This window comes from Stenella coeruleoalba (genome assembly GCF_951394435.1).
Source record: "Stenella coeruleoalba genome assembly, chromosome: 16".
Classification (NCBI taxonomy): Eukaryota; Metazoa; Chordata; class Mammalia; order Artiodactyla; family Delphinidae; genus Stenella; species Stenella coeruleoalba.
In genome coordinates this window covers 76,591,494-76,619,044 of record NC_137162.1, presented here as the reverse complement: position 1 = coordinate 76,619,044, position 27,551 = coordinate 76,591,494, and the positions used below count along the sequence as shown (strand labels likewise).

At 38.0% G+C, this 27,551-nt stretch overlaps 1 protein-coding gene across 3 annotated transcripts in view; it reads left to right on the top strand.

Annotated features, from left to right (window-relative positions):
• RYR2 (ryanodine receptor 2) overlaps positions 1 to 27,551 on the top strand; it is a 719,519-nt gene that overhangs the window by 389,790 nt on the left and 302,178 nt on the right. For all 3 annotated transcript variants that reach the window (XM_079900749.1, XM_079900747.1, XM_079900748.1), the window contains exons 18-25: positions 3,896 to 4,014; positions 4,357 to 4,490; positions 5,980 to 6,221; positions 10,162 to 10,354; positions 11,417 to 11,633; positions 13,476 to 13,580; positions 17,736 to 17,839; positions 25,442 to 25,525. In XM_079900749.1, coding sequence (XP_079756875.1) covers positions 3,896 to 4,014; positions 4,357 to 4,490; positions 5,980 to 6,221; positions 10,162 to 10,354; positions 11,417 to 11,633; positions 13,476 to 13,580; positions 17,736 to 17,839; positions 25,442 to 25,525 — 1,198 coding nt within the window. The remainder of the gene's footprint in view (positions 1 to 3,895; positions 4,015 to 4,356; positions 4,491 to 5,979; positions 6,222 to 10,161; positions 10,355 to 11,416; positions 11,634 to 13,475; positions 13,581 to 17,735; positions 17,840 to 25,441; positions 25,526 to 27,551) is intronic.

Genomic DNA, 27,551 nt, shown 5'->3' with positions numbered 1-27,551 from the left:
GCGTCCCTGTGCGTCAGGGCACTAGGTGTAAAAAACTGGGGCACCAGTCATGCACAGAAGCTCCCTCCAGGACATACCCACGAGCTGAAGCAAGTCAGTTGGGGAGCACAAAGGTGGTGCCCGCCAACCTCCATCTCTGGAGAGAATTTCAGTTGGTCCCCAGATTTGTGTTAAATTAGATGCCTGCCCCTCAGGCCAAAGCTTTCAGGTAAGCAAATAAGCCTTTTACAGAAAGACTGGGTACTTTTGGCTGCCTCTGTGCTGGGCCCTGGGGTAGGTGAGTTCCTGCTGCCCCTTTAGGGACTTTTTCTCAATTTGCTATAGCTTCATGGGTCTTGTGGACGCAAGCCCCATTGGCTTTCAAAGCTAGATGTTTTGGGCGCTTGCTCTCAGGTGCAGGTCTTAAAGTAGGGGTGCCAGATATGGGGTTCCAAGCCCTTTGCTACTCAGGGAGAAGCTCGGGGTTGTGAGTTACTTGCCGATTGTGGGTTGCTGCTTGGGAGTGGGGTTTATAGCGAGATTGTGTCTCAGCCTCTCCTACCTGATTCAATGTGGGGTTTTTTGTTGTGTCTGCCTGATGTATAGGATTGACTCAGTAAAGTTTTGAGTTTCTTTCAGAGGAAATTGTTCCATGTATAAATGTAGATGTGATGTATTCTTGGGAGGAGTTGAGTTTAGAATCCTCCAATGTCACTACCTTGAACCAGGACCTAGAAATGTTTCTTACTTTAAGAGTTAGGTGTGCTCTTATCATAGAGTATGTGTAGTAGTATAATAGAAGTGCAGTTGACCCTTGAACAACACAGGGTTTGGGGGTGCCGACTCTCTGGGCTGTTGAAAATCCATGTATATCTTTACAGTTGGCTCTGTATCCACAGTTGCACATCCACGGATTGAACAACTGTGGATCACGTAGCACTCTGGTATGTATTTAGTGAAAAAAAAATCCGTGTGTATGTGGACTTGTGCAGTTCAAACCCATGTTGTTCAAGGGTCTCCCTCATAGTCGAGCAATAACTAGCACTGATATTCTGATATAATAACTTCTGGTGTTTTTATTAGTACTGCAACTATGTAAATAAGTATACTTTACATAGTTGCAGTCCTAATATATACCCAATTTTGTATTTACTCTTAAAAGTTTACATTATACATTATGCATTTCTGTGTTATTAAAATTTCATGAATCATTTCTATAAGTTTATTAAACTTATCAAAATGTTTTGTCTTACTAGTTTGGGTGGGTTTTTATTTTACACTTTGTAGCATGTTCATAATTCTTTCATTCCGGTAATTCTGTTATGATCTACCAAGTTATACAATTTTTCTTTGAGACTCTGACCATAAGTGTTCTGCACTGTTGCCATTCCTGGGTCTCACTCAGTGAATTTAAATTTTAAATGTCAAATCATCTTTAGTCAACTATTGCCACTTAATATCAAGCACTGTTTCTCTCATTTTTTTTTACCTAAGTGTTTGAGGCATATATCAGTATGATTTAAATATATACATAAAGCAGTCTAGCTAGTTCTTATTTTTTAAAATGTCTCTTTTGGTGTTTCCAATTGTTTTCCTTTAGGAATTTCTTGCTATAAAAAGTAAAAGCAGTTTATTTGCAGTTTATTCCAACCGTTAAAATTAAAAATAGTTTTCTCTGACTTTTTATTGTCGACATTAGAGGCAGTAGTTCTTTTCATCTAGGTGTTTATTTGTTGGCTCTGACCTGGTCCCACTGAAAAAAAAATTTAATGTTAAACCCAAAACTCTGAAACCCTTCCATTAGAATAGGCTGAATATGAGAAAAATCAGAGATTTATTTTCACATTGCCATTCTTGCATTTTGTGATACGTGCTGTTATTTCCAAAAATCTAGTCTTTAATCTTTTCTGATATATTTAGGTTTATGAATGCTGTGGGCTTTCGTGAATGTTTATTTACATGAAAGATTTATTTTTCTTGATCTTCTACTTGTTTTTTTCTTAATGATTATGTTTTATAGCAGAGATTGGTGCACTCTTTCTGTAAAAGGCCAGATAGTAAATATTTTAGGTTGTGGGACTATAGGACTTTGTTGTTGCAGCCACTCAGCTCTGCCTTTTTAATGCGAGAGCACCATTTGTATTATTTTGTATATTTCTCTTGTTTTGGAGACTAAGAAACATTTTCTACTATAAACCTCCAGGAAAGTGAAATGAGCTCTATTAGTTAGAATGCACTGCTGCAGGGTCATACTTTTAGTTCCAAGAAGATATGTGAACAAACGTGCGTGTAAACACAGTACAACTTTATTTATAAACATAGGCAGCCACGTGCTCTATAGTAATAAGTAATAGGGAGAAAACAAAAAACCAAAAACATCAGGATAACATATGACTAATCTATTAAAAATGCTTTTCCCAGGACTTCCCTGGCGGTCCAGTGGTTAAGACTCTGCTCTTCCACTGCAGGGAGCGTGGGTTCCACCCCTGGTCAGGGAACTAAGATCCCACATGCCGCACGGTACAGCCAAAAAAAAAAAAAAATGCTGTTCCCTTTCTGTTATTTTAATTTCTTATAGCTTGGAATGATGGGGTTTATTTTATTGCTTACCTTTTTAATAATAGCAGAAATAGTTTCCATACCCTTATATAAAAATCTTCTTTAACTTATCCATCAGCCTGTTGTATTATTATTTTCTGCTCTCATTGATTTTTAACAGGCACGGATTGTTGGAATACAGCAACAGATTTTGAACCACACCAAAAATTAACTTACCTTTTGGGGTATTTTTTCATTGAATGTGCATTTATATTTCAAAACATTAAATCATTGGTGAAGAAATTAGTATCAACAGCCCTTGTCTTGGTTTGGATCAAGTGTCAATTGTGACAGTAATAGTGAATTACTTCTATACCTTACCATTTGTAAACCTGAGCACTTTACATTTCTTTTCCAAGAAAGTGATCTCCATTTGAAATGAATAAACCTTTCTACAAGGTTCCTCTGGGACCCTTCTCAATACTCTAAGAGATGTCAGACAGTAACTCTCAGACAGAGATCACACTTTCTAAGTGTTATGTCTAATTGCTACTAATGAACTACATTCTCATTGTTGACAAGGCAGGCTTGCTCTGAAAAAATAAATATACGTGTACCCATTTAGCTTTCCAAGTTCACACTAAAAATTCTGATAATGAGACTTATTTTCTAATTTCTGTTTTAGACTTTAAGAAAAGATGTATTCCATTTTATCTTCTCTGATAGCTAATACCTAAAAATATTACGCTTCTTTTTCAGGTTTTGTATATTGTATATTTCTGTTTATTTTTGTGTTAACTTGTGTATTTCTCTTGTTGTGCAAACCAAGAAACATTTTCTGCTATAAACCTCCAGGAGAATGTAATGATCTCCATGGGTTAGGATGCATTATTGCAGGGTTATGCTTCCAGTGTCTAGAAGCTGTGTAAGCTGGCCCTAACCTACCTGTCCCATCCCCTATTGGCTTTGTACCCCAGGTGCATGAGGTATGCCCCCCATTCAAGACTTCATTCAGCACTTTACCGCCATCTTTTCCTGTCTGCAAAATGGCCATGAATGAGTTCTCTGTGGCCCCACTTAAATGTTGCTTTCTTTCATTTCTCTGCAGGCAGAATTACCTGCTTACTCAGCTGAACACTGTATCTTTGCCTTGTCCTCACTCGACATCATCTTTGGTTATCAGCCCTGTGTTCCAGACACCACCTGTCCCCTATCACAGGTGCCCTGTGATATTATGCATGATGCCCAAATGCATTGAGCACATAATAATTATATTGTGTTCAGTCAACACCTGAATAAACACATAGAGAAGAGGAAAGCCACTGATCATTGTAGATTGGTTAATCATATTTCCTCCCTTTCTTTGTTTTCTCTTTAGGTATTCTTGAAGTTTTACACTGTGTGTTAGTAGAAAGTCCAGAAGCTCTAAATATTATTAAAGAAGGCCATATTAAATCCATTATCTCACTTTTAGACAAGCATGGAAGAAATCACAAGGTAAGTGAACCATTTTATTGCCAGAAATAAATTCCGGAATAACTTTAAGACTATTTTTTTAAAAGATAATTTTTAAAAGGTGTGTCAGATTTTTCGTGAGTGTTTTTCACCTTTTCATTCCAATCAGGTAATATTGCTTAGTGCTTATGCATAGCCTCAATGGGAGGATGGAGCAGTTCTCAATTTGTGTATGAAGGAAAGTTGGAAAATAAGTGGACACATGGCTGTAATGTTTAAAGTGACTGGGTCAGAGGTAACTGGAGGAAGTGTGTTTGTGGAAATTGCTGCTGACACTTGAACCTGAGAAGGGAATGAGAGTCTGAAGGTGGCTTCTCTTTTCAGGTTCTGGACGTCTTATGCTCCCTCTGTGTTTGCCATGGGGTAGCAGTCCGTTCTAACCAGCATCTCATCTGTGACAATCTTCTGCCAGGAAGAGACCTGTTACTGCAGACACGCCTTGTGAACCACGTCAGCAGGTCGGTTCAGCGAGCCCGCGTCGCCAGATTGGTAGCATAACAAAAAATGCACGTTCTAGCTTTGTCGCTAAAACGTCTGTTTGTTTGATTCGAATCTTTTACATATTTCCCCAGGGAAGAGTGTAGGAATTTTTTCTACCCATCAGATGAGATAACAACGATAGATGACCCAAGCAAAATACACATTTATTACAAAAAAAAGTATAAGAGCTCTCATTCACATTCATATGTAGCCGAATTGTCATTGTCATCCTCAGGAGCAGGCTGACAATGATACAGGGATAGAATTATATACAATTATGTTTTACATCTTCTTAGAACATAACTAAAAACACTATGTCCTTCACTACCAATGGTGAAGTGCCTGCTATGTATAATAAAGACATTGAATTCAAATGTCCAAAGTATAATAAATTCTACAAATAAGCAATAAAACTACATTTTCAGTTAGGTGTACCTTCCAAGGTATCAGACATTCATGGGGTACTTTGTCCCAGCCACAATGCCAGGTGCTTTACGAGTATTCTACGCTGCTTGTGTTTGCACAAAGTGTTATTGTTATCTACTTTTTATAGATTAAAATGTTGGAACTGGAATTGGAACTCAGGTCTAACTCCAGAGACTGAGCTCTTCACCACCATGTCATAGTGCCTTCCATATACAAAATAATAATAATAATTACAACAACAGTAATAAATACGGCTTATAATTAAGGAAATGTTATATGTGATAGTGATAACTTCAGTACACTGTGTTTAGCAGCTGTCCAGGAAATACTTGCTACTTCACTCTGGTTCAAACAAAAATGTAGGGTTTAGTGTACATTTCTACGTTGTGATGTTTTAAAAAAGATTGATTTAAGACTTCCTTTGTGGTTCTTTATGTAATAGACCTGTCGTTAATGAGCAGTGTTTTCTGAGACTTTCACTAATCCCTAGTATTAACTTAGGGTAAAAGTTCTTCCGTAAAATGCAATTAAATACAACTAACTAGAAATTATTCTTTTCACAGCAAAGCATAGAGAACAACAAAGATGATTCATCACCTTGGTTCCTTCACTAACACTATGACTTGCTTCAGCCTCAAACTCTGTATACAAAGCTTAGCTTAGGAAAGTGTCTCTATGTCCTGGATTAATAGTAACTCCATTAGGTCCGAGGGCCTGCTGTGCTATCCTGAGTGCCTCCCCTTCAATATGATTAATGATATAAAATATGCTGAAGAGCAATTAAGAAAAAACAATAGACCCTTAAGTGACCTTGCCAAGTTATCCCAGAAGCAAACATCAGTGTCTGAATGTTAACTGTAAGGTTGGCGGTCACTGCAGACTTCAGTGATTGCTTCAATAATTTGTTGTACTTAAGGAAACATATTTAATATGTAATATATGTCTTTGAGAAGCAGGACTAATTCAAAATAGCACGATGTAAGTTAAGACAACGAAAGGTTTATTCAGATTTTCTCACATGCTATTCCTCTCTCTTTAAAGCATGAGACCCAATATTTTTCTGGGTGTCAGCGAAGGGTCTGCGCAATATCGGAAATGGTACTATGAGTTGATGGTGGACCACACCGAGCCATTTGTGACCGCCGAAGCCACTCACCTGCGAGTGGGCTGGGCTTCAACGGAGGGGTACTCTCCCTACCCTGGAGGGGGCGAGGAGTGGGGTGGAAATGGTGTCGGAGATGACCTCTTCTCCTATGGATTTGACGGCCTTCACCTCTGGTCAGGTACGTAGTATCCATTTTCTTTCACAGTGTTTTTGAAGGAAATCTTTTGCCCTCACTGGACATTTCTAAAAGCTATTGGTATTGGTGCTGTTCATATCAGGTACATTTATTTCAGAAATGTAACACTGAAATGATAAGAGTGTTAAGTAAAAAGCAGAATTTCACTAGTGGAAAAAGAAAACTCTTACAGTTATAGTACCTCTCCAAAAAACTTCTTTACCTTTGAACGGTATACTTCAGAAGTGGTTTTCTGATTCATGAATCAAGTGCAAAAACTTAAACGTTTCCTACTTGTTTTAATTGGTATGTGTGAAGCTTTAGCTTCCAATATAAAAAAGAACCAAAACCAAATCCTGGAAAATAATTGGAATAAGTAGACTAAGTTCCGTCTTCTGGTGGGTAATGTAATGTCAGGAATTGGTAATTTGTCAAGTGTATTGTGAGGAGTCAGCTCATAATAAAATGATGCTTTGTTTCAGAAGTGTGGAATGGTTTAAAAATGAATGAATAGTTCATTTCACTAGCTACCACCGCTAAGCTTTGATGGTTGAAAGTATATTAAACATGAGTAATATATAAAAATAGTACTCTTTTTTCAGATTTATTAAAACATGTATTTTGATTGGCTCTATTTAAAAGTTTACTTTTTGATTATGTAGATATTGGAATTCATTTGGATTCTGCAGACATACGCTTGTATTCATAAAGCGGCATTTAGAATGAACCTGATATATTTTATAGCACATTTAACGTACAGAAAATAGAGAGAGGCTCCTTACATTACAGAAAGCCGCACTTTGCCTCTCATGGGCAAATCAAGTGGTATTCATTTATTAATGCTTTATAGGCTTCATAAATTATGAAAAGAACATTTTAAATTAAATTTAATTAAACCTAAGAGTTTATGGTAAGGAATTTATAAAGAAAAGCACTCCATCTGGTTGTATCGAACAATAATACTTACTAAATTTTTCCTTTATTTGGTGCCGATAGCTCAGTAGCCTGGAGGAGATGAAGCTGTATGTTGGGTATTTCATCTAACCTGTGGGGCACTGGTTGGGACCCAGGCTGTAGTGTGGTGTGTCTTATACACAGGTGTACGGTGCTGGTCAGAAGAGAGTCACAATGTTTGTTCCAGAATTTTTCTACCCACCAAACAAAGGCAAACAGCCCTGCCTTCAGAAGACCTGACAAAGATGAAATAGGGTTAATGTCTGTTTGATAAAACATAATATATAATATAACTATTATCTTCAGATATTATCCCCTCTCTCTACCTTTGAGTATCACTCCACACAACATGGGTCCTCAGGTGAATGAATGAAGCGTGTTCACTTGTTTTCCCATTACACAGAGATTAGGGGAAAAACGAAACAAAACATTACACTGGTAAAAAAAAAAAATGCTGAATTGCATCTCATTATTTTAGCCATATAACGCCACTTCACCATTTTCATGTTTGCATTTAGTTTGAAGCTTTTTCTGTCAACACAGAGGAAGAACCCAGAGCTCCTGGAGTTGAAAGTGTATGCAATATGCCTTTCATGGCAAAGTATCTTTAAAACAGAGTGATAAGAGCAACAAAAATATTGAGTGAATCTATGCAGGTATTACAGAAAAGAGGTTACTTGTGGAATTTCAAGAGAAATTCATCTTGAAACTTTGTATCAGGAGAAAATATTTGACTGTTTTTTCAAATGGCAAGAAAATACGCACTCTACCATGCCTGTAGTTGAAAGCTATGTTCTCTCAAGCCCTGGGATCTATTGCTAATTTTAGATTCAGGATCAACAAAGATAAATCTAAACTAATTGGCTTCTGACTGAGTTATGTGGTTAAATCCACTGTAATTCACATAATCTTCTTGGGTTCACTCTCCTATTCCTTTTCTTTTTAAGAGTTGAAGTAGGATTTAAAGTATCAACTATCTGTGATTTCTGAGAGAGAACACTTAACTTTTTGTGATCGGAGGGTGGAGATATTCCTTGTAACCAGAATTTGCCTTATCAGCAAAAGTTTTGAGCTCTGTCTTCATTTCTTCTTCCCAACTTAAACTTTGCATAGCATTGCTGTGTTCCCCTTGTGCGAATGAGAATTGGATTGGGGCAGCAGTCCCCAGCCTTTTTGGCACCAGGGACCAGTTTCGTGGAATACAGTTTTTCCGCAGACGGGGCTGGGGGGTGGGAGATGGTTCAGGCGGTAATGGGAGCGATGGGAAGCTATGGGGAGCGGCAGATGAAGCTTCACTGGCTTGCGCACTGCTTACCTCCTGCTGTGCGGCCCGATGCCGGCCCGGGGGTTGGGGACCCCTCGATTGGGGCATCCACATCCTGTGTTTGTAAGGACCCAAAGTGTGAAAAAACTTGGTGCTTTTGGAGAATTTAAGTATAAAAGTATGGAGGAATGTCATAGAACAGTATGTGAAAGATGGGTAAGGATTCTTCTACAGGACCTATGAATCAGACCACTGCTATCTTCTTTTCTGGCTAATGCAGTGAACAGGAATATAGTTCTCATATGGATTTGATCTGAGTTTATGTAAATGCAACCTTAAAATGCTTCCTAGTGGATTCAGCAGTGTGAGTGCCATTGAAACTGTGGACTTAGGCTGGTCGCTAGTGACCTTATCTCTCTTACCTGTTTCTTTCAGGCATTGCAAAACAGTTAACCATGGTCATTAGTATTAGCGTTATAGTATCCCTCAGATTGAGCAATATATTTGGATTATAGTAAATATGTTTAATAACATTATCAGCTACAGATCTTGAATACAAACAGGGATATAGACCTTTATCTGTGAGTTCTGTTGCTTTTGTATGATTTTATTTAACAAGCTGCCTTTATTATATCCAGGGAATTCTAGAGGGACCACCTGATAACGAATGTATTGCTTGCAGATTTGAATATTGGTAAAATTTTTAAAAAGTACACAGTTTAAAATGTAGATATGCTCTACTACTGGCATTTCAGATATGCTGTTGGTAGAAATCTTGGCATGCTAGAAATTTTGAAAAGGTGTTCTAAAAAATGCAAATGTTGCATCATCAAATCTATTTTTGTCTTTGCTCAAATGGAGAAATTTTGTATGTTTGCATTTGTGAGCATGTGTGTCTGGGAGGACCTTACCTTCCTGTGTTCCATTGTGCCCATGGGACTAATCGGCCAAGGAGTTATGACACAGTCAAGAATGGGCATAGGTTATAGGCTGGCTACGGCAAGAAATGACATTTATCAAATATCATTTTCATGCCTCAACTTGTATCCTGTGTCCTACTTAAGAAGTGAACCAAGACCTTGTGTGAAATAAGTTATAGAACAACAAACCAGTTGACACGTATTGTCTCTCAATAAACAATGCACAAATGAGCACATTTTCTGCTTTCATTATCCCTTTATATTTTTATGTTATAAAACAAAATGGGTTTAATCTTTGAGAAGGGGCCTGAAATAAATACCTGCTGTGTCTGAGACTGTTCTTATAAACCATTAATTTAATCATCATAACAACTCTACAAGGTGATGGAATTTGGTTTACAAGAAATCAAGGTTTATAGAGCTTAAGTCATGTGCTGATGGTCATACAAGTAGTAGGTGATAAAGTAGCAATTTGACTTCAAGCCTTTCCCTAGAGATTTTTCCTGACATCATTATATTATCAGCTGTAAGATGATATCAGCATCAAATACCATCCATCTGCATGCAAAAATTTCTGCATGTCAGAAGGACCATTTTACAATAAAGATAGCAGCATGGCTCCTGAGAAAAGCAACAAATTTTTTTGGTAAAGGATTTGACATATAACATTAATATGCATTCAAGATTTAGTCTCGTCCAGTACCTTTTGGTGATTGTCACTGCCTATTCAGATCTTTGACTCAGGTTCTGAAGATGATTCTCTGAGATAAAGATGCATTACCCTCCTTAATGTGTTTCCCCATAGGTTGTATTGCCCGTACTGTCAGCTCACCAAACCAGCATCTGTTGAGAACTGATGATGTCATCAGTTGCTGTTTAGATCTAAGTGCCCCAAGCATCTCCTTCCGAATTAACGGACAACCTGTTCAAGGCATGTTTGAGAATTTCAACATTGATGGCCTCTTCTTTCCAGTTGTCAGTTTCTCTGCAGGAATCAAGTTAGTATTTCTATGTTTTTTGGTCTGTTTGCCTTCTCACTTCTCATTCTTTCATGGAAGACTCTGCACTGCCGTCACACTTGCTTTGCTAACCTTCTGTCTCTCACTCCTGGGCGTCTAGACGTCCACAGGGCATTTTGCCCTTTCCTTGAAGGGTGAAGGTAAGATTCACCTAAGAGGAGAATCTCAGGAGGCTGAATCCTTTGTTCATATATCCAACCATTTAGATATGCCTTCTGCCGACTATCCTTCTATCCAGTGTTCCTGAAATATTTCAAGTCCATTTAAGTTCACTCTTCTATTTAATAAGGGTAAATAAACAATGTTGCATTAAAAATACCATTTATTTTCTCATATTTATTTTCATTAATTTTTCTTTTCATTACATTCTTCCACCCTACTCCAAACCCCCTCATTTCTACAGAAACCACATGTTTTTTGGTTGATCAGGTCAAGATGACTCCTTTCCATGTCACCCTCTACCTGCTATACTTGTAAATTATCTGCGTATGGTCAGCTGGGTCAAGGTAGTTTCCTCTAACCCTTTGCTTTTTTGCTGCTACCAGATGGAAGAGAAATTAAAGTGATAATTTAGTATGTAGAAGTATCATTTGAGTCCCCTTTAAGGAATTTCACGGGGAAATCGGACTGTGACTATTTTTTCTTTTTATCAGATCTCATCCAGCCCTGCAATTTTAAGTATACAGATATTTAGAAAGTCTGTTCTTTCTCTGTTGATTATTTGGGCACCTTGAGACATTAAGTGACCAAATACTATGAACAGGTATTTCATTCACATAGGAATAGAGTGCATACGCTTTTATTATTTCTCCAGAGAGTGATAAGTTTTTGCTGAGCCATTAACGTAATTTAATCAGGTTTTACTTTTATGATTAGAGGCTCTTAATCTCTAATGTACTGACATTATGGTGGTACTTAGAAAAGAAATGTGGCTTCTGACAAAGCTAAGTTTGTACTCATAATTTATTCCTCTATCCTGTTGATTAGGAAACTTTTCTGTATGCCAGAGATATAACCGACCCTGACATGCATCCTTTTCAGGGTACGCTTTCTGCTTGGGGGGAGACATGGAGAATTTAAGTTCCTTCCTCCGCCCGGGTATGCTCCTTGTTATGAAGCTGTTCTGCCAAAAGAAAAGTTGAAAGTGGAACACAGCCGAGAGTACAAGCAAGAAAGGACATATACACGGGACCTCCTGGGTCCCACAGTTTCCCTGACACAAGCCGCCTTCACACCGATCCCCGTGGATACCAGCCAGGTACCCAGATCTTCAGCTGTGATGGCAACGTTTGAGTTGCAGTCATTCCCATATGTAGTGGCTTTCAAACTTTTGCCTGCAACCCATACAAATGCATTTTACAGTAATACAATTTATATGTATAATTGGTTTCATGAACTAATGCTTACCCTTACTATGTCCCCTTAGCCATTTGCCTAGTCTATTCTATTTTGTTTTTTAAGGGCGGTTTCAAGCCAGTAAATTGACTATAATGTACTATTATAGTATTATAGTATATAATAGTATAATATAGTATTATACTATATACTATATATAGTATAGTATAGTATTATAGTATTATAGTATAATGTACTAATGGGCCACAACCTGAGGTAATGCATACTGATTTTAGAGTGGTGTTTACTTACCCAGGGTAGTGGTGAGGTTTTCAATTTCTTCCCCCATCTAGATACACTTGGTATTTTGAAGTGATTTAACTGACTTTTATCTTGGGTAGAGATTGAGATCATGAGCTCTAGGATTATGATCAAAATGCCTGGGATCGAATGTATGCTCTGGGACTTGAGAAAATTACTCATCACATTCATTGGGATGTTCAGAGTATGTTTGATATAGTTAATAAATAACACATTGGCACAGTACTTTGCGAATAGCACCCAAGCAATGTTAGCACCCAAGCAATGTTAGCAGTTACTCTTGCTTTTCTCTTTCATAGACTTGAAAGTATCCTGACATTGACAATGAATTAAGTATTGCTCTATTTTAATGGTGAAGTAACTTCATTCCGGTTGGTTAGATATTCATAGTTTGTTCATGAGCTTTTGAAGATGAGAGAAATGTCTGAAGTCTGAAATAGAATTAATAGCAGGCCTCAGAAGCTTCCATTGTTTGGTTCCTCGAACCATATTTCTTGTCTCTCCCTGCTGGCTTTGTATATGATGCAGTAACATAAACAAACAAGCTTTGTTCGTGGCTCAAATTCAGTTTGTGTTGCCGTCGCTGGAACGTGCCAGGGTGTGTATGGCGCTACCAGAGTTGAGCGGGAAGCACGATTGGAGGATGGAAATGGACTGGCATGGACAGTGGGATTCTGTGCTGTCGCTAGCACATTTAGGATTTCCTGAGCCCTGGATAACCTCTACTGTTTGGAGGGAAGGAGACAGGGATGGCCTGCCCCCTGTGGAAATTCTGCCGCATCCATGGGCATGGTGGGCAGTTGCTCTCTGTGTTGAGGGACTGCTTGTGGGGCACATACCAGTACCTCGCCAGGTGTGCACAGCCAACCCATCACCTGGAAAACCATTTTGTGTTATGAAGAGGCCGTTAAACTTCCCCTTTATAATGGGAACAGGTTCACATTTTTTCACCTGAGGCTTACATTTGGAAACCACTAAAAGTAACAGAGTTAGGGAAAACATAAATCACTGCCAGCAGATATTTCTAGACGCCGAGAGTGAGCGGATTATCTTTTGGACACTGAATTGCCTTCATTCTAGCCGGTGGGTGCTGGCCAGGTTGGTTTAAGAACTCTGGGATGATTTCTCTTTTTAAATAATGCATATTCTGGTGGTTATACCAAATCCATTAGGACTTTTTTCTTAATGATGGCTGTCCTCAGCAATACTCTGTTTTCTTTCTTTCTTTCTAACTTTCATTCATAATTTCCCCAAATTTACCTATTAATTGCTTAGATACCTAGTTTTACAAATTTAGATTAGATGGTTTGGAACCTTGTTATATGATTATATTTTAATGGTTGATGAGACTTTTATTTGGTTCAACTCACAGTGAGGACGATTAACACTGCATTTTCTTGCATTTCTTTCTGATGTGTTTTCTTTTTCTTCTTTTCAATTTTAGATTGTGTTGCCTCCCCACCTGGAGAGGATAAGAGAAAAGCTGGCAGAGAATATCCATGAACTCTGGGTTATGAATAAAATTGAACTTGGCTGGCAGTATGGTCCGGTACATAATTTTGTAAATTATTTTTAGATTCTGTTAATACATCTTTCTGAAAACATAACTTCTTCTCACTCATCCTGCTACGTGGTGACATGATTGATTGATTTTTTTTGATGATTGATTTTTTTTCCCCTACACTTTAGTTTTGGGGCATTATTTCTTTTGATTGATTTTTTGACGATTGATTTTTTTCCCCCTACACTTTAGTTTTGGGGCATTATTTCTTTATGAGAGGGAATGACATCAGTGGTGGGTTCATTGAAGGAAGGCTTAGTTGCCTAGACAGTTGAAAAGTTATCAGTCTTCAGGCTGAAAGTTACATTTTTAAATCAAGGTTAACATATACTGACAATAAGCATTGATTTCTAAGGAACTCAGGAAAAAAACTGAAATTGAAAGTGAAAACTGAAAATGGAAAGAAGTCAGTTTACTCTCCTCCTCCGATGTTTCACTTCTTTTAGTCCCCATTGTACGTAGCAGTGTAAGTCCTCTTGGCAAAGATTCAAGTTGGTTTCGTAAGTGGAAGAGAGGCTGAGAAATAATGACTGCATGCGTTTCCAAATGATTATTTTTCAGAGAACTTAGTTTACAGTTTATCAATAAAATTTAGATGAAATAAAACCAAAACAACTTCCCGTGTAATCCCAGTGTAGCATATATCGTTTTTTAACAGGACTGTGGCAACACTTTCATTTTTATGATATTAATAGCCTAAGTATCCCAAAGGTTGTCACACTTTCTTATATTTGACTGAATATAGAAATGAGTGTATTCAGCCAGTCATACTTATTACATTGAGCTTTGAATAATGACATTTAGTATTAGTATTAGTGATAATACCATATGATACTTTATACTAATTAGTATGTTTGTTTATTTAGAGCTTTGCCTTTTTACATATACTCCCGATTACAAGTAATAGGTTAATTTTCCTAACAGCACACTGGGCTGTGTGTTATTATTTCAGTTTGACCAGTGATGTCACAGCTGGGGATTCTCATAGAGCTGTCAAATGCCCTGACAGCTAGTTAGTAGCTGTGCTAAGACTAGGATGTATGTTCTCTAGCTTCTAGTTCAGAATTGTTTTTCACTATTAAGACTTACTGATGCATGATCAGAAAATGGGATCCTTTCATTAACTGAGTAATGGTTAGACAGTTGTCAAATCAGCAAGCACTTACAAAGTTACCTTGTTAAGTGTATAGTTTTGTGCTATAGTCATGGACTTTTAAAAATAGAGGAAATGAGTAAATGCTAGATAAGATATTTACCGTCAGTTAAAGTCAGTAAAAGGAGAGATATCATGAAGGTGTACCTAGCCAATTGCCAGAAGAGTTACTGACAGAATTTACCACAGGGTTCAAGATGAGGCAGAGATTTGAGTTATGGACAAAATTTGGAGAAAGATAATTACAGGCTAGCATTTAAAAACATCTCATAACAACTCCCCTCCAAAAAAAAAAAAAAACCCGTACAGTAACAGGAACTGTTTAACAGGCTTATGCTCAAGAAAGATGATTTCTATCGCAAGCTTCTAAAGGTTGCCTAAATGATTACGTTCTACAGTGAACTTACTTATGTTTCTTTTAAAAAAAGAGGAAATATAAGGTCTCGTTATTATCTGTTTTTGCAGTTGAATCCAGTTCATTTCAATACCATACCTTCTAATGCTGCCAGTCTGTAGATGAGACTGAAAGAGAATACGGTGCCTCTGAGCCATCCTGGTTGTGGCCAGTTATCCTTCACCTGGTCCTGGCTGGTTAAAGCAACCTTGGGCTTTATGTTTTTTGGGCCTCCAGGGTGGAGATGAAGCACTTAGTCTGTTGCTGTAGTGCTGGCACCTGGCACCTTTCCTGGGACAAGGAACACACTCAAATACTTGCTGGTAGCACGAAACGGTTGTTTTCTTAGGGCTCCTTCTGGGCAGGCACAGCTCCAGGTATCATGTCAGAGGGTCAGCAATTTGGGAGAGTCTCAAACTGACACGTGAGGAGATTTCACATTGTTCTACCGTGTAATAATTGACCTTGTGTCCTGCTTCTTTGACAAGGGCTTTCCTAAAACTCCTTTCAGATAAGTGGCCACCATCCCTGACTTTATGATGTCTGTTAGTCTAGACTTAGGTACATCCCTGTTATTGAGACTAATTCCATAAATTCTTTGACATTTTAAATGAAGTGTTCAACTGTGTTTCACTTTAGAGCAGTTTGAACTGTTGAATAAGTTGGGGTTTTTTGTTTGTTTTTACTTTTTGGAAAGAACTTAGTTTCTTTAAATGTCTTTGCGATGTGTTTCACAGGAGCATCATGTAAGAGCTCTATTTTACGGAATAACATCAGGCCTGTCCATTCAGGCATTTGTGTGTCCCTTTTGCCTAGTATTCGCCTCATGTGCTTGGTACTGGGGTCACCAAATTGAAAAGACCTTGTTTTAGTCAGTTTGCCTTTTTTAAGAGCTTCTGGTTTAGCTGAGTGATAGGTACACAAACAATTACAAGCTAAGTACTGTAATGGAGATACTAACTGTGAGGGAGGAATATTTACAGCTTTTCTGGTGAAATCAGGGAGGGCTTCCAGGAGGTGGTAAATATTTGCTCTGCTGTTTTTGTGGAAGAGCAGTGAGCCTGGAGGCAGGAAAAGGGGTCAGGGAGAGGACTCAGGTGGCCCAGGTGAGAGGTTGTGAGTTTCCCAACTGTGTGCCGGCAGTGGGGCCAGAGAGACATGACTGCAGATGTTTTGAAGTTCCACTATGGGATGTGGATAAGAGAGGGAAGGAAATCTGGGTAGATTTCTGGTTTTAGCTTGGACACCCGAGAGGATGATGGGGTCAGTTACTCTCTGGCGTAGAGAATAGAGGGGAGGTGGAAATTACACGAACACAGATTAAATTATCTCCGGAATTGGGCATGTTCATTTTTACCTTTATGTTTAGAATTTAGTGTTACATTTTGTAACTCTAGATTTCATTTCCAAAGTTACACACTTGAATAAGTAAATAAACTATATGCTTTTGTGTAAGTCCTGTTCATTTGCAATGATCACTGGAAAGAAAGGAATAACTATCTTGTTTTTAACTTGGCGACTCCTGAAAACTTAAAAAAAAATTCTTACTCGTGTTTACCTACATTTTATGTGGCATTTATAAAGCCTGGTAATTATTACCGTGGAGTAATTTGTTCCCTGGCAGCATATGGCTGTGATCGTGGTGTCACCATGGCAGTAATGCCTGTGTAATTAGGTCTCTAAGAAGATAAAAACCTAATTACTAATGCAAGGGTACAGAACATCTTTCTCATTAATTCATCCCTAAAATCTTGAATTTAGTTTATTCTGATTGCTAATCCACGCTTTCAAGGATTAATATGAAAAATGGCTGTGGGATGTTAACTGACTTCGGTAAAGCACTGGAGTGATTTGTGAGAGCAGAAGTAGCTTACATGGGATGAAATGAACAGCTGGAACCACCTCCAAGAGTTTGTATCAATCAGTCATGATGTTCATTGATGTCTCTAATCTGTTTGGCTCTAAACACGTAAAACTTCCTGCACATCAAAACTAAGTGATTACTACACCTTCTTACGTAGAATTCATTTCAGTTTACAAAATATTTGTTCCGTGCCTGCCATGTACCTGGCATGTTCTAGGTGTTGGGAACACATTGTCAAAAAGCAAAAGAGGTCAAATTCCTGTTCCTTTGGTCATACATTCTAGTTGCAGGGAGATAGACAGTAATGCAATAAATAAAGACCTAGTCTGTTCGCAGGTGGTAACTGTTACGGGAAAAAAAAAGTAGGGTGGGTGGGCAGATTGGCATATTAGGAAGGCGGACAGAATGAGCCTCGTTGAGGAAGTAAGATTGAAGCAAATGCTGGAAGTTGCTGGGAGAGTGGGCATGGGGGATTCAGGGTAGAGCAGGCATGGACACTGGGGCCAGGAACGGTGCCAAATGGAAGACATCAGGAAGCCCAGACAATGCCAGGCTTGACCACTGACCTCCAATATTAGCCGTGCCTGGGAGATGACAGAGGCAGCTTAGCTGGGGTGATGGTCTGGGTTTCCCTTCTTGCTTCCCCCTTCGCTTTCCTCCATGCAATTAGATTGCCATTGCTAGTATCTGACCTTAGAAACTATTATATGTTGATATCCTGTTCTGTTTCAGGTTAGAGATGACAATAAGAGACAGCACCCGTGTCTGGTGGAGTTCTGCAAGCTGCCTGAACAGGAACGCAATTACAACTTACAGATGTCGCTTGAGACCCTGAAGTGAGTGTCTTACATTTCCTATCTTCCTATCTGTATTACACGAAAGAAACCGAGTGTTGATATTATGCTTTCATTCATTTTAATTCCGGTTAGAAATTTCCATAATGCATTGGTAGATTGGATCAGTATTTGTTTGGAACAGACTTTGAGCATATTAACTTTATGTCTTTGTGCTCTATGTAACTATCTCCCAAAGAGTATTCTACAGATGTTTATGGGTATCTCGGAATACAAGGATTTTGGCATTGGATGCAGTGCTCCTCAGAATGTCAGTCATCAGTTGTTACCGGTGTGTGACTAGGTAAATGAAGGTTTGAACAAGTGTTTAGAAATTTTTATACCAATTTAAGGTATTGCATTGAGCTTTGGATAATGGCATTTATTATTAGTGTTAGTGGTAATACCATATGATACTTTATACTAATTAGTATGTTTGTTTATTTAGAGCTTTGCCTTTTCACATACACTCTCACTTACAGGTATTGGGTTAATCTTCCTAGCAGCACACTGGGCTGTGAGTGTTATTATTTCAGGTTTACCAGTGATGTCACAGCCGGGGATTCTCATAGAGCTGTCAAGTGCCCTGACAGCTAGTTAGTAGCTGTGCTGGGACTGGATCCAGCTTCTCTAGCTTCTAGTCTAGAACAGTTTTTCACTGTAAGACTTGGTGATGCATGATCAGAAAATAGGGTCCTTTCATTAACTCAGTAATGGTCAGACAACTGTCAAATCAGCAAGTACTTAGGAAGTACCTTATTAAGTATATAGTTTTGCACTTTTCCATCCTTGATGGCCTCGAAGAACTGGATTTGTTCCAGTAGGTCACTTATCTCAAAACCTGCTTATATTAGGAATAAACCAATACTTTTGTCCTTTTTCTGTTTGGTTTCAGTTTTGTTAAGTGCAAAGAGCTAGTTCTATTGAAGTTATTTTACCAAAGACCCAGAACATAAAACTTAGACACTGTTTCAAATTCTAGGATTTGGGTCCAGGTATATATCGTCAAAGATCTGGTAGTGATTTTCTTTATGAAAATTAACAAATTGGGCCTAGAATGAGTTTAGGTTCTACTAGTAACTTAAAAGGAAAAGGAATATATACAAATCGAGTGAATTGAGAAACGACTACAGGTAAAAAATGACCAAGCTTGCCTGTAATGAGGAATGCAGAGCACATCACTGTGACCGCCTGTTCAGGGTCTCCTGTCTTCCTTTGTGGTCTTGATGTGAAGCTTGTATATTTAGCTTGCTAATTCACGGCAGCCCATCATTTGCCCATCTTTTACAACAAAATGTTTTTACTGAAAGTTCATGGCCTAAGATATTTTAGTTAAATTTGCAGTACATTCCCTATCATTTTAGCAATTGACAGCTAAGCTAGCTAGGCAAATCCTGGGAAGCCTGGAGTGTAGAGATCTCCATACCAGTCTCCCTGGTATGTCGAGCCTTTGACTGCTACGCGTAACCTAATCTCATTCCTAACAGCTACTGGTGGCTGGTTTGATTAATCATCAGACCGCACGTATCATGGTGCTGTTGCCTGTGGCGAATGCTAATAACCCTTTTCATATTTGTTAATATTTATATGGTTTTATGATGAACTAATTTCACTTGTTCCTTTAAAATTTAAATTAGGGGGAAAAGAGCTCCTGTTTCTCCAAAATTCACACTATGCCCAATTCCAGTAGTTAAAGAAAGTACAGTACTTTATGTATTTCCTTTATTCACTTGGTTAGTTGATAGGCACTAGAGCAGAGTGGGTAAGAACACAGAGCCTAGATGGTTGGATGGTCTAGATTTAAGGACTTGCTCCTACAAAGGGAATCTTAGGTTCTCTGAACCTTAGATTTTTTAGCATCAGTTTAAAATGGGGATCATAGGGTATGTACTTTATGGAATTGTAGTGGGGACTAAATGATACAATACTGATAAAGCCTCTAGCACCGTAATGCCTAACAGAAGAAGCACTCTATAAAGTTCAGTTTTTTTAAAAAATATATATATACTGTGGGTGAGATTAGCAACTTTACTCATTTAAAATCTCAGGAGTGCCAAATGACGAATAAGCAAACGATTATTTCAGAATATTCCTTATTTGGATGTTGGGTGATTTCGTGTGAATATGAATTTTTGTTGCTCTTTCTGTGATTTTTTTTTATCACCTAAATTGTTGAAAAAGACAGCTTACTTCCGATTTGAATGATCATCCGTGTGCTGTACAGCACTGCAGAAATTCTGACACCCTCTTCCCGAACAGCACTGTACCACCCTAGCCTAAGCTACCATTTTTTTAAGTTGAAGTATAGTTGATTTACAATGTTGTGTTAGTTTCAGGTGTACAGCACAGTGATTCAGTTATGCATATATATATGTATGTGTATGTATGTTCTTTTTCAGATTCTTTCCCATTATAGTTTATTACAGGATACTGAATATAGTTCCCTGGGCTGTACAGTAGGTCCTTGTTGGTTATCTATTTTATATATAGTAACATGTATAAATCCCAACCTCCTAATTTATCCCTCCCCTCCCTTTCCCCTTTGGTAACCATAAGTTTGTTTTGTATGACTGTGGGTCTGTTTCTGTTCTGTAAATAAGTTCATTTGTGTCTTTCTTTCTTTTTTTTTTAGACTTCACATATAAGTCAAATGCTATGATATGTGTCTTCCTCTGTCTGGCTTACTTCACTTAGTATGATCATCTCTAGGTCCATCCATGTTGCTGCAAATGGCATTATTTCATTCTTTTTTATGGCTGAGTAATATTACATTGTGTATATGTACCACATCTTCTTTATCCATTCATCTATTGAGGGACATTTAGGTTGCTTCCATGTCTTTAGCCTAAGCTACCATTATTCCCCACCTGAAACTATAAAACTGTCCCGACAGATCCAGTTGAAATATTAAGCTAGCTCTTCTCTTACCCATTCTGTACTCTGATCTTTTTCAAATATTTAGTGTCATTTCTCCCTATTTGAATTCTTTTAATGGCTTCCCATTGCTCTTAAGATAAAGGCAGTACCTTAATTTGCCCAGTGGTCCTGCAAGGTCTTGCTTCCCTTCTCACCACCATCATCACGTAGGAGGCTGCTCTTCTTTTTCCTTGCTTGCCATTACACTAGACTTTGTTTTGCACACCTGTTTGCACGTTCCTTTCCCCTTCTTTACGTCCACTTCCTGGAATGCTCCCCTCCATGCCCTGTTCTCATCCTTTACATCTCGGGTCACTTCTTCGGGAAACATTTGCTGAGCTCCTTGATTCAATAAAGCCCCCTTTCATAGGCACTCAGCCTGTTTGTATCTCTCAGCATAGAAACTGCCCAGCTATGTATAATCACAGGATGGCCTCTCTACTCCACCAGACCTAAGTTTCTTGAGGGCAGGCATCTGATTTTGATTTTATTCACCATCTTTTGAACTTTACACAGAGCTCAGTAAATATTTCTTGAATGAATGAACCCACGAATAAGCAATAAAGCTCAGTCTCTAGCCAGGCTTTTGTATACCAGATGGTTATCATGGACAGGGTGCCTCCTGTTCTCTCTGTGGCTTTGTGCCAGTCTGTTTCCTCTTCTTGTCGGTGGTCATATACTTGAAGTGCTAAATTGCAGCACGAACCAATTATTGCCACTTAATCTTGTAGCAAATATGTGCTGAAGGCATATGCAGGTTACTGTCGGAAGCACAGGAATCAGATGGAGAGCCCACCTCCAGCTCGTCCTTTTCCACTTCCCATACTCTGTTCCTCTCTGCTAACCTCTGCACAAGCTCCACAGCTCACGCTGCTCTCTCCCCACCCTCTGCAGACTTTAAAACCATTTTAAATGGGTGAGTTGAACGGTGTTAAGTCAAATAAAATGGTTTTAATAAAGATAATATAAAGACCAAAGAGTTCTTACTCAGAGAACTTGGTGTGGTTGATAGCATTGAATAGATTTTTTAAATGGTCTGTTGTTCTCAGTTAAAAGTCTCTTTGGGTTAGACATAGAGTTCTTAGATATGATGCCCAAAATGCGATCCATAAAAGAAAACAAAATCAATACCCTGGATCTCATTGAAAGTAAAACCTTTTGTAATACAAAAGAAACCACATAGGAGACGGAGACTCAGGCCACAGATTGGGAGAAAATATTTATAAATCATATAAGTTTACATTTATAGGGTTTGTAGTAAATCATACAAGTCCTGATAAAGAACTTGTACACAGAATATATAGGTAACTCTTACAACTCTGTAATAAGAATACACATGGCCCAATTAAGAACCAGGGAAAACGCTTGAGTATATATTTTAATAAAGAAGATATGTGAATGGCTAATAAGCACATGAAAAGATGCTCAACATAATTAGTCATTAGGAAAATGCAAACTAAATCACAATGAGATACTACCGCACACATGCTGGAATAGCCATAATCAAAATGACAGATACACTCAGTGTTGGTGCAGATATAGAAAACAGCTGAAATCTACATGTATTACTGATGGGAATGTAAAATGGCCCTGCCACTTGGTGGTTTCTTAAAACGTTAAACATAAATTTATGATACAACCTAGCAATTCTACTCCTACGTACCTACCCAAGAGAAATGAAAGCCTATGTTGACACAAAGACATGCTCATAGAAGCATTATACATAACATTCCCCAAACTGGAAAAACTGCAGACATCCATCAGCTGATGAATGGATACACAAAATGTAATAGAGCCAATGCAATACTATTTAGCAATAAAAGGAAATAAACTACTAATGTGCATTACAGCACGGATCAACCTAAAGAATGTGGTAAGTCAAAGAAGCCTGACATGAAAGATTCAATACTGTATGATTCTATTTAGGTGAAATGTCCAGAAAAGGCAATTCTTTTTTTTTTTTTTTTTGCGGTACGCAGGCCTCTCACTGTTGTGGCCTCTCCCGTTGTGGAGCACAGGCTCCAGACGCACAGGCTCAGCGGCCATGGCTCACGGGCCCAGCCGCTCCACGGCATGTGGGATATTACCGGGCTGGGGCACGAACCCGTGTCCCCTGCATCGGCAGGCAGACTCTCAACCACTGTACCACCAGGAAAGCCCAGAAAAGGCAATTCTTTAGAGACAGAAAGCACATTTATGATTGCTTGAGGGTGGGGATGATCAGTGACTGCAGACAGGCATGGAGAATCTGATGGGGTGATGGAAATCTTCTAAAACTGGATTGTAGCGATGGTCATACAGTGCTAGCCATTATCGTCACTTAATGTATTAGGCAGGGTTCTCCATATGTTATAATCAGATTGCTTGGTAGGCACGCACTCAGAAGTTTAACTACCTGGATTTAAGATAAATCCCAATGTTATTGTCACCCTTGAGTTCCCTTAGAGCTGGGTTTGGGATCCTACTTGACCCTTTCATAGCCCTGTACGTATGTCACTGCATGCAAGACTCTATGTTATAGTTAATTTTTGTCTTAGTCCTCACCGGCCTGTAAGCTTATCCCCAGAACTTAGCACAGGACCTGACTTTCAAAAGATACTTACTGAATAGATAAATGAATGGAGGATGATGGCAGGAAACTTCCTGTTCCTTGGACAGTGTTTGAATAAGCATAGCCTGTGTTTGTTCTGTGAGTCAATTTTTGATTCTTCTGTCGCCAGTCAATCTCATCTGAAGTGGCACATTCTTTAGATAATTTCATAGCTTCAGTTAGCTCTTGCTCTATCCATATTTCTGCAGTTTCACACTCCAAAGGTAATTTCACGGGCTCATCTCAATTTTGCCATATATAACCTAAAATTTAACTTGATAGCAGTGTGTGTGTGTGTGTGTGTGTGTGTGTGTGTGTATCTATATCTGTCTCCATATTGTCATTTTTTAAATGTGATGGAGGGTAAGTATAGATGGATTTTAGATACTTGCTACCTTCGTTTTGCAACTGACCACACCTTAGAAATTCTGTCATCCACAAAGTTTATGCTGTTGCACCTTATTCTATCGAGATAGGTGGAACCACTCATTGTCATGAATAGTAAAGCGTGTTGTTCTACCTAAGTCTGGGGACTCATAAGGTTGAGTTCTAAATGTGAATGGTGAGGATCTTTCTTGGGAAAATCAGCAAAAGCTTATTCATTAAAGGGAGTAAAAAAATACAGTGTATCTAAACACTGGATAAACTGTTTCTGGCCAATTGGAACCCCCATGTGTCATGTGAAAGGGAGATTTTTCTAGAGTAGGAAGTCCAGAAAAGGATTTAAAAACATATGGGGACTTCAGTGTATCATAAAAGTAGCATTTCAAGTAAGTGGTAAAAATGGATTATTCAGTAAATATTTTGTGGAGACCTGGGTATCCATCTGGGAAATAAAGTTAAACCTCTACCTTAGGACATATAGCTTCCCCTGCCCCACCCCTTCCCCGTCCAAAAAGCAAGGACGGTTCCTTCAAGTGATTTAACAGTTGGGAAATCTCTTTCTAAGTATCACATAAAATTCAGAAGCCATTTTTGAAAGATAGAAAAATTCAGTTATATAAAAACAAGTTTAAAGCTCTACATAGAAAGAACAGCATAAAGAAAGTAAAAAGACAACCAACTGGAGAAAATATTTGTAACTCGTATCTCATATATTTGAAGGGCTTCTGAACTGCCACAACAAAACCCAAATCGAACAGAAAAGTGAACAAGGAATGTTTTCACAGAAAAAAGTACAGATATCGCCAAAGCATACGAAAAATGTGCTCAAGTGCACTTATATGAAGAAAAATGCCAATTAAAACTGTAAATGAGACATCTCATTAGCATATTAATTGATAACTCTGTGTTGGGCCAGGCATGGGAAATAGGCAGGCAGTGTCATACCTTGCTGGTGGAAATATAAATGATGACCAGCTCTATAGACATTTGGCAATATTTGTCAAACTCTGAAACGTACCACCCCTGTGACCCAGTAATTGCATGTCTAGGAATTTATCCTACAGATGAAGGATATAGTACATGTATTAAATGTATAAGGTTATTCATTGTAGCATTGTTTGTAATAACAGAAGATAGTGTACAGAGAATTGGGTAAGACATGATGACACACTCAGTGAATGGAACAGTTCAGACCTATTGAAAAATAAACCAGCTTTATATGAAGGACAGTAAGTCAAAGTCATATATCAAAGTTATATTGTAAAGTCAAGATAGCAAATTGTGGAGAACTCTTACACATAACCAATGCGTAAAAGGAAAGCAGAAACAATGACACACACACACACACACACACACACACACACACACAGCTGCTTTAGAATATGCATAGATTGTAGCAGGACATTCAGGAATTAGTAGCAATCAGTGCCTTTAGGGAAAGAAACAGGAATAGAAGGAAGGGATTGTAGAGAGACTTACTTTTCAATATGTTCCTTTTTGTGTTTGAATTGAAACATTTAATTTTCAAATGTCCTACTCATGACTCAACAGTAAATAATTTACAACTAAGTAAGCTTTCCTTTTGCTTTAAAACAAAATACTTCTCTCTGCATTCGAGGTGGACTGTTATACCTCATGCCCAGCTGCTGTTATGTTGGGTTGTTCTGGACATAGGGAAGGAATTGTTGCAGCTTATGTCTGGTTTTCTTTTCCAGGACTTTGTTGGCATTAGGATGTCATGTGGGTATATCAGATGAACACACCGAAGAAAAGGTGAAAAAAATGAAGCTGCCGAAGAAGTAAGTTGAATGTCTAAGCAATATTAAATAGTCTGTGCCTTACTTTATTTAGTGTTACTGCTCCCAAAAAACTCTTGATGGCATCCTAGATGCCTTGCTTACACGTAAGCTATAAAATTCAGATTCGAAACTTAAGCTTGCTGTATTACACTAGAGGCTGCAGCAAGGCCGTGGTGGGGTGAGAGTCCATCACAGTGCCCAGAGGGGAAACAAGCTCACAAAATATTTGGTAGTGTGTTACGAGTGTGTTATTTTTGTTTTGTGTATGTGTGTGTGAACACGCATGCCCACATCCTAACTAATTGGATATGGTTTCCCACTTTCCACCAGAAGATGTATAATTTTATATATTTTTACAAAGAAAATGTATTTTAGGAGTAGTTATGCAGTCAGTGTTATCATTTCCACTTTAAGATGAGATAACTGAGGCACTAGATGCTCTCGGAGTTATTTTGCCTCCTATGCTACAATCTCTGTGACCTTGTTTAACTTCTTAAAACTTCAGCTTTCTCATCTGCTAACAGGTATGAATACGGGAAGTTGTAGGGATTAAATGAGTATAAGTGCTTAATAAATGATAACGGTTACATATTATTACTTTTTCTTTATTTAGTTTAGTTTAAGTGTTCAAGCCACTCTTCCGAGGCCTGCATGGTGTAAATAGCAGTCCTGGACATGTGCTAAGTAATATCATGGAGGTAAAAACAAAGTAGCCACTCCGTAATTTCTATCCGTCACCCCAGATAAACGTAAAATTAAAGTAGAAACCATGTGCTTGCTATGCGAGCGCAAATTCTAGCAGGTCCTTTAGGCCACCGAACCTTTTTACTCAGGCCTTCCATTAAAAAATATGTATAACAGCATATCCTACAAGGTTATATATATAAAGTATAGGGCTAAAACCCTATATGCATATATGCTAAAAACCATATATGCATAAAACATATGTACATATTTTTAGGGATATATGCTTACTTGATAAGACTATTTTTCTAAAGCAGTGGCATCATAATTCTGGATAGTAACTACCTTTGTTGGAGTATACTCAGGGGTGTTGAAAGGGGAGGCGCACACAGATAAATACAAGGTGTCGGTAATGTTCTAATTTTACCATGGTGGTGGGTTAGTGGAGTTCATTTCATTAGAATGCTTTAAAGTATATTCTCTTGTGTGTATCCAAAAATAGTTACTTTTAAAAATAAAAATATGACAGGTATACATCCAAATATATCATTACTCTCAATAAATGGAAATCAGTGAAATTCTCCAGGTAAGATATAGTGATTGTCAGATTAGATTCAGAAAGATAACTCACGTTGTATACACCTCACAAAAATAACACCCAGCTAAAGGAGACACATCAAGAAATTCAGAACATGGAAAGTTGAAAAAACATGAGAACATGATGCCAAGTAATATTGTTCAGAAGGAAACTGCAGTTTCCTTTTTGTCAGTTGCCTCATATAAGACAAAATAGCTCTGAAAGCAAAATTAAGGAAAGAAGGATATGTATAAGGATCCAAAAAATAAGCATTATGCTAATACTCCTCACGTATGCACCAAGTCAAATGGCTTCGAAAAATCAAGAAAGCAAAATATTAATAGATTTTCCAAAATAAGTAGACAAATGTAAAATCATAGTGATAATTCCTAACACAACTCCCAGAAACTAATATGTGTAACAGATAAATATTAATGAAGAATAATAACAATTTAACCCCCTATAAATTAAAAGCTTGACATATATAGAACACTGAACACATGGAACATTTATAAAACTCAACATCATTTACAACATGAGGACATTGATATTGTAAATATCATATTTATTGAATCACAGGAGGTAACAATCAAAAAATCATGTAAAGTCATGACATATTTAAAGCTTTTAAAACATAGTTCTAAATAGCTTATAGATCAAACATATCATCGTGAAAATTTAAAATACAAGAATGGCAAAGGCAAAGACTTCATATCAAAACATAAGAGTTGCATATTTAAAGCAATACTTGGAGAAAGCATGTTT